The following is a 12,575-nucleotide window of genomic DNA, read 5'->3' on the forward strand; positions in this document are numbered from 1 at the left end:
CGCGGAGGAGTGAATGGACCTGATGTACACATTCCCTACCTCTGCCACAGGGAATCTTCATGTGAGCTTTGGAGAAAGTTTAATTTTGAGTTGGGTGGCATCAAAATGAACTTGCTGGAATGGCACAGTTGACATTACCCCTAGATAATGAAATGCCCTTCCCTATTCGACCTGCTGATGGACTCTTGGGTGCTTTGCAGTTCGGGCTACTATCCGTAGTGCTGCTGTGACCATTCTAGTGCATGTGCTCTCCGGGGCACATGGATGCTTTTCTGTTGGGCATACACTTCGGAATGGAATTGCAGGCCCGTGGTGTATGTGTATTTTCTGCTCCCAGCTCCAATTTTTAAAGGATCACCTGGAAGGCAGAAAAATTCCCATGGCAGTTCAGGCCCCTCAAGCAATTGAAGGGATCTGTCTCAGGTAAGGGCAATTTGAGGGGCACTGCATGAAGATTGCGCCCCGTCCCTGCCAGAGGCTATAGTAGAAACTGAGTTGGACCCTGCGTCCATACCCTAGAGCTCCAGCTGGCATGTGGCTTCCAACCCTGGCCCCATGGCTCTGGTGGCCAGTCATCGTCCTCACCCAGGGTCCTCAGCTGGCCTAACTACCATTGTGCTGAGCAGGACAAGGCTTGGGCCAGACTCCAGGTAGACATGGGGGTACCTTAACTTTGGACATGATTAGAAGCAGGTTGGGCCCCTCACAAACCCCTAAAACCTGCCCTGATTCCTTTTTCCTTGTTTTAAAAGAATCACACAAATAGCGCATAATCATATCCTAAGAGTTAAGTGATTCAAAAATAGAGAAACTATAAAAAGCCCTCTTTACCACTCCCAACTCCACCATCCCCTCCCGCTCCCCTTGCCCTCCCCTCCCCAGAAGTAACCACTCTGAACAGTTTGGGCTGTTGGGGGAGCCCAGAATAGTGGATAAAGAGTGGGGGCTGTGAAGCAGGTTGCCCGATTCAAATCTTCATTCTTTTGCTTATCAGCTGTGAAACCTTGGGCAAATTACTTCACCTCTCTGTGTGTCTCTGTTTCTTTCTGAAAATTGGGGGCAATAATAATAGTCACCTCGTACAGCTGTTGTGAAGAATAGATGAGTTAATTTTTGAAAAGCACATAGACCAGCCCTGATCCATGGCAAGCATTCAAGAAGTATTCTGATCCTTCTAATCTTTTCTACACATTTACCCATTTCCTGCCTAAATGGCCTAAGGCTGTACATTTTATTCTGCAGTTTGCTTTTTCCACTCAATGCTATATCTTTGAGGTCTTTTTTTGCTATATAAGAGACTTTCCTGTTCTGGAGCTTTCTTTTTCTTTGTCCGTCTCTTAGGGAATCCAGTGATTTCTCCTTATTTTCCCTCTCCCTCTGTCCACGTCTTCCCTCGGGAAAGCTTCTGACCAGCCTGTTCATACTGAAGTGTAAATGACTGATGAAGGAGGCCCGCACACAAGCTGGTATGAAACCAGCTCTGGCCCTGACCAGAGGAGCACATAGTTTTGGAAGGGAGCCTAGTATCCACCTATTATTGAGGGCCTAAGGGCCTGGTCTGGAGAATTCTTGCCCCTCTCCAGTCCCATGGAAAACATAGGAGGGGCTGACATTTCAGCTGAGAATTCTGCACACTTACTGTGTCTCCTTGAATCCTCACAACAACTCCGAGAGGAGGTGATGCTACTGGATCCATTTTACCAAGGAGAAAACCAAGGCACAGAAAGGTTAAGTGGCTTTCCTAAAGTCACCCAACCAGTGTGGGCAGAGCGGGGACTTCGGCCTCATTGATAGACTGTGAAACTTATTTTGGTCACAACTAAGCTAGAACCCAGACTCAGAGCAGAGCTAGAGTCTGGTGGGAGGTTCTGGGTAAACAGCAGTAGGAAACAGCCTGTAGGTTCTGAGAGAGCAGATGTGGGTTGGTTGTCACTGGCTGAAACTTCAGCCCCTGCTACATTTTCCATGGGACTGGGCAGAGGCAGGAATTCTCTGGGGCATCAGACCCCCTGCTCCCCTCAGGAGAAGGGCATTCCCTGGGGGTGGGGGCATGGGAGGAGTCTCTTCAAGGAAACACCCCAGACCCAGGATCTGCACGTAGTGGACACCCAGGCTCCTGGTGTTCCTGAGGACAAGCATGTCGGGTCCCCTCCAGGCCTGGTGGGTCTGGAGGTCAGATGGTAGGCAGGGGTCCAGGGGCATTCTGGTTCTCCTGTGTCCCTCCTCTCAGTTCTTTTTGCCCAGACCAGGCATTGGGGGAAGGCTTTGAGTGGCCTCTCAGGCTTTGAGAGTGAGCAGATGTGCTTGGGGGTTCGGGGGGTGGGGTATGGGTGCCCAGGGTCTCTCCTGGACCACCTTGTCTGCCCTCGGATCCCCTCAGGTCCTTCCCTCAATCCCACATCCATCCCATGTAGGCCGGGGGCTCCAGGGGAGGAGGGTGGGACTTAGTGGGAAAAGCAGCTCTGTGACAGCTTTGATAGTGGGGGTGGGGGCTGGGAAAGCCTCGCTCTGCCACCACTCGAGCCACCCTCTGTCAGACGACGGCGGACAGGCTAAGGCTACCCACAGTCTTCGGTCACAAACCCCTTGCCGTTCGCAATCTCTGGTATCCTCTCCCAGGAGGCTCGCACAGACCCCGCGGGTGGTGGGGCAGGAAGTCCTGAGTCCGTCTTACAAATAAGCAAATCGAGGTTGTCGCAGCCAGTGCAGGGCTGAGCAGGGCCCAGCCCAGGTTCTTGTGGCAGAATCAGCTCTAGCCCAGCCCTTTGTCAGAGAAACAAGGGGCTCGTTCTCCCCTAGTTCTCCCTGTACCGGCTGGCACTGCCAGGCCCGGTCCCCTCTCCCCCCGCCAGGGGCCAACTGAAGTGAGATTGTTCCTGAGGTGAAGGGGTCCCCAGCGCCGCTGTGTGAGTGTGTGGATGCGTCTGTGAGGAGAGATGGCTGGGCTGGGGTCAGAGCATATGGGGTCCGGTGTGGAAGGTGGGCAGTGGGGGTCAAAGACAGGCTGCCCCTCTGTAGGGGAACAGGAAAGGGGTGGAGGCTGCAGCTGTGTCCCTGCTACAGGACAGAGAAGGGGGCAGAAGGGAGGTGTCTGTCCTTCTTTCCTTGAAGTCTGTGCTATAGGGAGCTGGGCAGAGACCCCTGGGGCTGAGGCAGCCCCGTTACTCATCCTTGGTCTAGCAGGGCAGCAAAGGGAGGAAGGAGGTGAGGGAGAGCCACAGAGTGCTCAGACCTCAAGGCAGACGTTGCTGTCCCACTGCGGTGGTAGATGGAGCCCTGGGTCGGGGGTCAGCTGGCTTGGCCTCCGTTCCTGGCCCTGGATCAATCAGACATGCAACCTGGGACAAGCTCCTTCTCAGCTCTGCATGGAGACGTGGTGGTCTCTGGACCCTCTCCCTACCTCGCCCCAGCATGGCCTGGTGAGCCAGATGCCCCGGGATTTTGTCCCAGCTTCTGTCCCCATCGCTGCAAGATACTTAACCTCCCTGTGCCTCTGTTTCTTCTTATCTGTAAAAGGAGAATGACCAAAACTACCTCATGTTTCAGGTTAAAGTGCTCGGAACAGTGCCCAGCACACAGTAAATGCTTAAATAGATGCAGATTATGATTACTTCCATGATCTGGTGATTTTCATTGAATCTTTGTCAGTACCTTCCACTAATGATTGGCATTCGGCAGAACATGTCAGCTTGTGCTGCTTTCCTTGGCTACTTGCACAGGTCTGAGTCTAATTCTCAGGACCCTTGGGTGCAGCTCTGGCCTCTGGTCTACACTGAAGCTGACTCTGTCAGTCCGTGCTTATCCATTACTCACCCACTCAGCCTACCAAATGTCATGTGCTGCACAAGACACATTATTTCTATTTAATGCTCTCAGAATCTTCTGAAGTAGAAACTGTTTACAGATGAGAAAACTAGTCCTCACAGAAGTTAAGTGATTCGCCCAAGGGCACACAGCAAAGAAGTGGCAGAGCTGGGATTCAAGTCCAGGCCTGCCCTGTTGATAGCATTTGCTCAACCACAGAGTCATGCTGCCTCTTGGAATATCCTTGAGATGGGACCCTCCAGCCCCTGCCAGGACCTGTATGGAGTCTGAGCACCCCTAGGGACCTTACATTTTTTAGAAAGTCTCAGCCCAATCCAGCTAGGAGAGACTTTAGCAATCACCTGGTCCAGCCTTATCATTTTGTATATGGGAAGATGGAGGCTCAGAGAGGGGAAGGGATGTACCCAGGGTCACTTAGTAAGCGAGGGACAGTGTGGGCCCAGCTGCAGGACATAGTCTGCCCTGTCCTCTTCCAGACTAGATCTGGGGGCTTTAGTCCCCCTGTCCCACTGAGACCCATCGAAGATCAGGGCTGATGTACGGGGTGGTAGGAAGCCCGCCCTGGGCCCTGGCAGCATCAGGTGCCCTGAAGCGGGCCTCCCCGCACAGACTTGTAGTAGCCTGAGGACTTGTCTCTGTCTTCCTGGACTGTAGACCCCACAAGCTCAGGGACACAGTAAGCTTAATGTTGTATGGCTAGCGCCTGGTTCATAAGCGGTAAACGTTCCTTGCATATGTTCACAGAACATCTACCCGTCTCAGGCCCCGAGCTAGAGGCCAAAGGGATGGCAGGAACAAGACAGACAAAATGCCTGCCCTCAGGGGAATTTGCATTCCCGGGGAGGAGGGGATAGATAATGAAAGAGCTAAGCAAAAATGCATAATATTTAAGATGTCGATCGGTGATATGGAAAAACATAAAAGAGGGAAGGGGTATTGGGAATGTTGGGGACCAGGTAGGGATTTTGCAGTTTTAAATAGCGTGGTCATGGAAGGTTTCTGTAAAGTGACGTTTGAGTTTTGGAGGAGATAAAGGGCATCCCAGGCAGAGGGAAAAGGGCAAGTGCAAAGGCCCTGAGGTGAGAGCGTGCCTGGAGGGTATGAGGGATTGGTGGTAGCCAGAGAGGGTGGACTGGGGGAGAGTACGCAGGGGGTGGAGTCAGAGGGGTCCACAGGGTGGGTACAGATCCTAGAGGCCCTCTTCTGGTAAGTACTTCGGCTTTTACTATGAGTGAAGTGGGAGCCATGGAGAGTTCTGAGCAGAGGGAGGGACAAGATCCCTCTAATTACTGAATTGTGAGTAGAATGTTGTAGGGCAAGAAAAGGGGGGCGGGTCTTAACATTAGGAGACTCATTCAGGAAGCCAGAAAGGGTCTGGTGGAGGCCGAATCCACTCTGGTGGCAGCAAGGTGGTAGCAGACAAGGATGTATCTGAGGTCAGATCTGGCAAGATCACCATGTGGTGTGACAGAGAGAGGAGTGAGGTTGACACCAAGCTGCAGTGAGTGAAGAAGAGGGAGTCTCTGCTTCTGCTCTAGGAACCAGGGAACTTGGATTCAAGTCTCAGCTCCGTCACCCACTTGTTCGGTGACCTTGGGCAGGTCCCTTCCCTTCTCTCGGCCTCAGTGTCTTCTCCTATACCATGGGTACAATCCCGCTTGTCCTCGCCCCCTCCCCAAGCCCCAGTGCTCTGAAGAGGACACGTGCCTCACAGACCTGCCCCTGTCCACAGGGCGCCACACCAGCAGCCGCCATGGCATCGCGCATCGGGCTGCGCATGCAGCTCATGCGGGAGCAGGCGCAGCAGGAGGAGCAGCGGGAGCGCATGCAGCAGCAGGCCGTCATGCATTATATGCAGCAGCAACAGCAGCAGCAGCAGCAACAGCTGGGGGGGCCGCCCACCCCGGCCATCAACACCCCCATCCACTTCCAGTCTCCGCCACCTGTGCCCGGGGAGGTGCTGAAGGTAAGGCCTGCTCAGGCCTGTTCCCTCCCACCAGAGGCCTCAGAAGTCCTAGAGCCCTTGCTTTCTCCCCCTCCCAGGTGCAGTCCTACCTGGAGAACCCTACTTCCTACCACCTGCAGCAGTCCCGGGACCAGAAGGTGCGGGAGTACCTGTCCGAGACCTATGGGAACAAGTTTGCTGCCCACATCAGCCCTGCCCAGGGCTCCCCGAAGCCTCTGCCAGCAGCCTCCCCAGGGGTGCGGGCTGGCCATGTGGTGTCCTCCTCAGCCGGCAACAGTGCGCCCAACAGCCCCATGGCCATGCTGCACATCGGCTCCAACCCTGAGAGGGAGGTGAGTGAGGAGCTGGTCAGTGGCTGCCACCAGCAGAGCTGGTGCCACGTGTTATGCTTCTGGGACTCCTGGTCTAATGGTGGACGCAAGGTGCTGCCCTCAGGGAGCCCCAGTGTGACGGGGAGACACAGCCCTGCCCTCAGGGGGCCCCAGTCTGAGGGGGTGATATCATCCCTACTTCTGAAAGCTCTGCTAGAGAGAAACAAACAGAGACTCATACAGGAAAGCCCAGCATACCTGCAAAGCCATGTCCAGACAGAAGGTATATAAAGCAATCTCCCTGGGCAACTTGGCTCTTTGGGAAGAGGCTCGGCCTGGGGCTTGAGGCCTGTGGGACCTGGAAAGCTCATCCTCTCTTTGAGCCTGTTTCCTTCTCCCCTAGAAGAGCAGATTGAGTGAGGTGGGTTCCTAGGCGCCTTCAGGTCAGTGGCTGTTCCAGTGCCCCTTCTCCACCCTTCCCCTGGCAGACTCTCCCTAGATGGACTTTTCTCTCTTTCAGTTTGATGTCATCGACAACATTATGTGTCTGGACGATGTCTTGGGCTTCATCAATACTGAATCTCAGATGCCCAATACGGTACTGCGGGCCACGGTGGGGTGGGTGTGTCAGAGGGGAAGGGCAGAGGTCCTACCTGGCTCTGAGTCTGGAGAGAGGTAGAGACTACGTCCTCAGCTGTAGAGGCAAGAGTTGCTTCCATCACATCATGTAATGAGGGCCCAGAGCCCAGCAGAATTATGAATCCAGAGAGATGTGCCTCAGCCTGCATGCATGATGGGGTTTCAGCAAAGATTGGTGGCTGGGCAATCACGGAAGGCTTCCTGGGTGGGGTGGTGGCAGGAGGCACTGGTGCTGGGCCTAAGCAGAGGGGAGGTGGGAAGACCATTTCTGGAAGGGAACGGTGTGGCCACAGGAAGGCCTAGAGCTGGTGAGTTCCTTTGGAATCTGGGGCTCCCTTCCTCTATTGAGCCTAGGGCCCAGCAGACATAGGCCTGTGTCCCTTACTCTGTGGGGCAAGTGACATGAGGCTGGCTTTGTCTTTTTCCTCCAGCAGCCTCTTGGCAGTGTGACCCCTCTCTGGGCCTTCTGGGCAGAGGGGAGGTGGCTGGTGGGAAGGAGCCAGGATTGGAATCAAGAGGCCTGGCTTCTGGCTTTGGCTATGACCTTGGGAAGTTTCTTAACTGTTCTGAGCCCCAGTTTTCTGAACTGCAAAATAAGGATGATAACTTCTACCCACAGGACTGTGGATTGTGGGAAGATTAGATAAGGCAAGAGATGGGGGCTAGCTCCACACGAGGGTAACAGGTATTTTACATTGAGCAGGTGGAATTGCAGGTGTTTCCACCCCTTTTTTGGAGGTCCTGAACCTCAGCTCCTTGGGCCTGAGCCTGTTAACCAAGATCCTGGCCCCAGCCCATGCCACCAAGGGAAAGTCCTCAGTTCTTAAAGTGGGGAGTCAAGGAGTCAATCCTCAATCCCCACGGCCCTGGTGACATTGCCCAGTAGCTCAGCAGGAGCTGGCCAGGGCCATTTAGGTCTGAACCTACTGCCAGCAGGGGCATCGAGGGCCAGGAAGGAAGAGAGGGAAGGAGGCAGGGCACAAATGTGTGGTCCCTTTAGTAGTTTCTGTGTACCCCATAGGGCGCCTGTGTTCCATGCAGGGTTCTGGGCCTGTGATTTGCTCTGTGGCAGGAGTTGGGAAGATCTTTCCAGAGCTTACATCCGTTCCCGTCAGGCCCCTGCTTACACCGCCACTGGCTGCCCATCACAAAAAAAAATCCCAAGGTCTTTGCAAGTTGAACATGGCTCTCCAGAATCCAGCCTCACCTCCTGCCCAGCCTTCATCACACTCTGTGCTGCTTCTACAGCTTGAGCTGCTGTGACCACCACACTCTGTCCAGCCTTCATTCTTTGCTCAGCCCCCCACCCCCACCCCCGGAGTTTTCTTGCTTGGGACTCAAGTTCCACGCCCTCCAGGAAACCTTCCAGAACAGCCAGAATAGATTAGGTGACCCTCCCCTGGATTTGCTAATGCCAGAGGGTGTACATCCTCTCCAGCCCTAGCAACCTGGTTGATCACTCTTCTGTGGTTCCAGTGACTCTAGGCTGGAACTCTAAGGGGCTGCATCTTATTCAGCTCTGGACTCTGCAGACTTTCGGGTGGAATTGCTGGCTGAAGAGGCCCAGGGTGAATTCTCACATCCCTGGTGCTGGCTGCAGACCCCTTAAAGCTGAATCTGTGGCCCAGGAAACACCAGTATAACCTCCCCCAGGTGTCCCTGGGAATGGCTATTCCTGGGACGACGGGCCCTGGGGAGGGCGCCTCATGGAGATGGGGCTGCTCACCAGGTCCTTCTCCTTACCTCACTCCACAGCTGCCCCTGTCCAGCAGCCACCTGAACGTGTACAGTGGTGACCCCCAGGTCACAGCCTCCTTGGTGGGTGTCACCAGCAGCTCCTGCCCAGCCGACTTGACCCAGAAGCGTGAGCTTACAGGTACCACATTCCTGCCTCCCTGTGCCCTGGCCCCCTCCTTTCCCTCCTCCACTCCCTCCCAGCTCCTCTCTTTCTCTTCTGGCCTACAGATGCTGAGAGCCGGGCCCTGGCCAAGGAACGGCAGAAGAAGGACAATCACAACCTAAGTGAGTCCTCCCCACCCCACCCCTGCCCCCTGCTTCCTTCTCTACCCTCTCACCTGGACTAGCTGAAAGCCACCCTGACCTGCACAGGTTCTAGGAAGTCTTCTCTCCCCAAGTCTTTGGTGTGACAGGGCCAGTTTAGACTGCCCTCTCCTGGAAAGGGTGGGAGGGGGGCTCCAGGGAGGAGGTATTCATGAAATCCCCAGCACTTCGGAGTGAATGAGTTTATCAGATTGTTTTCTTTAGGGTGCGGAACCTGGGAATGCCAGAATAGATTAGGTGACCCTCTGGGAGGGAGTTCTGGGCAGTGTGTGTGTGTGTGTGTGTGTGTGTGTGTGTGTGTGTATGGGGCGGGGTGTCCCACCCCAGGCAGCTTTGCCTAACAGCCTGACCAGGGCTGACGTTGCCCCCCTTGCAGAGCCCTTACACCCTCACCCCATAGAAATCCCATTCCGTTGGTCACTCAATACTTCCCAGAAGGGCTAAGGCACCCCTTCTTGAGCTGGGCCCTTCTCCCCATTTGGGGTCCTCATGCCTCTAATTGTTTCCTCTGGAATTTTGTACCTTTAGTTGAAAGGAGACGGAGGTTCAACATCAACGACCGCATCAAGGAGTTGGGAATGCTGATCCCCAAGGCTAATGACCTGTGAGCAGCGTTTCTGGGGGAAGCATAGGGGCAGGAGCAACCAGCCCAGTATTGGTTGCCAGGGGGAAGGGAGGGAAGAGAATCCCTTAATTGCTGCCTTCTAAGAGCTTATCATCTGTTTGGGAAAAGAAGGTCCCTCCTTTGTCCAAATCAGGAAACTCAAGACAGATGAACAGAGGTCCCAAAAGTGAGGCTGGGGAGGGGGGCTTCCTGGAGGAGGAGTCATGCTGGGAAAGTGTGACGAGGACTTTGGACTGGTGTCCTTAGTCCACAGGTAGGAGTAGGGAGGGCCAAAGACAAGTATGGGTGTTGTTGGCAGAAATTGAAGGCCCAGGGAAGGAGGCTGTTCTGGATTGCTTGGTTCCATGGGATTAATGAAGTGGGTGGTGGCAATGAAGTCACCTGGGAGAGCCTATTCTGTGCACATGGAGATTAGCCTCCTGCACAAATAGGGGTTGGCTGGGTCTGGGGTTTGTGGGCTGGGACAGGAGACATTGGCTTCTGAAACCAAAGCAGAATTTCACTTCTACCCACCAAGCACATGGCAAATACTTGGCCACTCTGAACGTGCACCTCTGATTCTGCTGGCTTGCAGGGACGTGCGCTGGAACAAAGGCACCATTCTCAAGGCCTCTGTTGATTACATCCGGAGAATGCAGAAGGACCTGCAGAAGTCCCGGGAGCTTGAGAACCACTCTCGGCGCCTGGAGATGACCAACAAGCAGCTCTGGCTCCGCATCCAGGTTTGGCCTCTGCCCTTGGACTTCTTGGGTAGTTCTGACTCCTGACCCCCTGGCCTGGCCTCTTACCCCAAGGGCAGTGCTTACACTGAAGCTGTGGGAATGATGCCATAAGAAGGGAGGTTATATCAGTCAGGATGTTATGGTTTGATAACAAACATCCCCAGCAACTTTAAGCCCCAAATATTAGCTGGAAGTACTGTTCTGTAAGACCTTCATTCTGGGACCCAGGGTGATGGACAAGTACATCTTAAAACTATGTTATTCTTAAGGTGACACACGTCACTTCCCTTACATTTTCTTGATCAATGCAAGTACACGTGTACACCTAACCTCAAGGGAGCATAAAATCGCAAGTCTACCATGTGTGGGAAGCAGAGAGCTGGAACTATTTGGTTGATAGTACTAAGAATCACCATGGAGAGGGGGGTCAAACTAAAGAAGAAAGACTTGGAAGAGTCACTTGGAGCCATGGGTTCTAGTCCTGGCTCTGTGTTGAGGGCCTCTGTCCTCTTTGGATCTGAGGCTGGTCATCTATACAAAGGGCAATTGGACTGAAGCTTTTAAACTTTCCTATTTTATCTCTCTATTTTCTATTTCTCATAATAGATACTGTAATTTATATTATTATCCAGCACACACAGCCACACTCAGGGTGAAAAATCAAAGTTTCATCAAAGAACCCTCATCCTTAATAGATGCAATGCATTCTGGTAATTTATAGTCTAGTCTAGTCTAGGCTAGTCTATTTCAATTAAAGAAAATAGAGAGCTGGTCAAGACTCACTGCAGTTGTTTTGCAACCCACTAATGAGTTGTGACTTGTAGTTTGATAAAACACAGGTCTAGACTCTAGAGCTACCCTACGCTGAGATGTTTTGTGGTCTTGGGTACCACGAGGGGAGGAGCGAGGGGTGGGGGTGCAGGGAGGCAGCTGGTGTCCATGGATGTGCATCCTTAGCCCTCTATCTGCCCCACCCGCAGGAACTGGAGATGCAGGCTCGAGTGCATGGCCTCCCCACCACTTCGCCATCGGGAATGAACATGGCCGAGCTGGCCCAACAGGTGGTGAAGCAGGAGCTGCCCAGCGAAGAGGGCCCAGGGGAGGCCCTGTTGTTGAGGGCCGAGGTTCCCGACCCTGAGTCATTGCCAGCTCTGCCCCCCCAGGCCCCGCCACCCCCATGGACTTCAGTAACAGCCTGAGCTTTGGGGTCGGGGGCGATGAAGGGCCCCCAGGCTATCCCGAACCTCTGGGGCCAGAGCATGGCTCCATGTTCCCCAACCTGTCCAAGAAGGACCTGGACCTCATGCTCCTGGACAACTCACTGCTGCCACTGGCCTCCGACCCCCTCTTCTCCACCATGTCTCCTGAGGCCTCCAAGGCCAGCAGCCGCCGGAGCAGCTTCAGCATGGAAGAGGGCGATGTACTGTGACCCCGGCTGCCCCCACGCTGGGGAACAGGGGCAGGCTTTGGGGCTGGGAGGGCCGGGGCCACCTCCTTCTGCCCATTCAGGCTGCACTTGTGTGTGAAGTAGCCACCTGCCCTGCCTCACTCCTCCCTGTCAATCCCCTGTTTGGACTTAGCGCCCGCTTGGCAGCCTGTGGGGCCAGGAGAAGCCCCCCACCTGGCTCAGTACTCCCCAGGGCAGCCCTCTTGTTGGAGCTGGGTGGGAATAGGCCTTCAGCCTGGCTCCCGGGGGTGTGCTGGAGGTCAGAAGAGGTCCCAGGAGGGTCCTGTCTTCTGAACCTGATTCCCCCACACCCATCCCTGCCAATGAAGGACACATTGGAGCAGGGGTTTCAGGAAGTTCCTTTTCTGAGGCAGCAACTGGTCCGGGGGGTGCCCAGGCTCGCCTTCCTGGGACTTGGATAGCAACAAGCCTGTCCTCCAGCCTGGCTGCCCCCCTCACACAGGCGGGGCATTCCCACCCCCCTTTGGTGCTAACAGCTCTCCACCAGGTGGTGTGAGGGCGGGGGTGGCCGGCAGACGGGGCTCTGGGTTCAAGTTAGAGTGCGGGGTCACTGCTGGAATCGCAGCTCCCCTCCAGGCTCCCTACTTTGTGCCTTTAGTAAACACTGTGCTTTGTACCTGCTTGTCCTGTCTCTTTGGAGTGGGTCTGGGGCTGATGGAGAACAGAAGAGGATTCGACCCGGTGGATTCCTTTCTGGATTCAGAGTTCGAATGCCCCCAGTGGGGCTTCAGGGTAGCGGGACACAGAGAGGATGGAACAAGCCATCACCTGGTTCCCCGCAGTTCCCCAGCTGTGCCCAATGGAAAGCTGGCAGTGTAGCTAGCCTTACTCAAGGGCTTGAGTGCTGATGGGGGCACTGTTCCTCCTTACAGCCACGAGATGGCGCTGCAGTCTTGGTCTCTTACCTCCAGCTATGGCTTGAGCCTACTGAGCAGGATGATGGGGGTGGTGGTGCGGG

At 54.6% G+C, this 12,575-nt stretch overlaps 1 protein-coding gene across 1 annotated transcript in view; it reads left to right on the forward strand.

Moving 5' to 3' along the window:
- The window catches only part of TFEB (transcription factor EB), a 45,594-nt gene extending 33,361 nt beyond the window's left edge, over positions 1-12,233 (forward strand). Inside the window, 9 exon segments of the mRNA XM_025042773.1 lie at positions 5,558-5,791; positions 5,869-6,123; positions 6,623-6,700; positions 8,497-8,617; positions 8,707-8,763; positions 9,331-9,406; positions 10,002-10,149; positions 11,130-11,322; positions 11,325-12,233. Of these exon segments, the coding sequence (XP_024898541.1) occupies positions 5,579-5,791; positions 5,869-6,123; positions 6,623-6,700; positions 8,497-8,617; positions 8,707-8,763; positions 9,331-9,406; positions 10,002-10,149; positions 11,130-11,322; positions 11,325-11,578 (1,395 nt within the window). The 5' untranslated portion in view covers positions 5,558-5,578 and the 3' untranslated portion in view covers positions 11,579-12,233.
- The last annotated feature ends 342 nt before the right edge of the window (positions 12,234-12,575 follow it).

The sequence above is a fragment of the Pteropus alecto genome, unplaced genomic scaffold (genome assembly GCF_000325575.1).
Source record: "Pteropus alecto unplaced genomic scaffold, ASM32557v1 scaffold7, whole genome shotgun sequence".
In the NCBI taxonomy this organism is placed as follows: domain Eukaryota; kingdom Metazoa; phylum Chordata; class Mammalia; order Chiroptera; family Pteropodidae; genus Pteropus; species Pteropus alecto.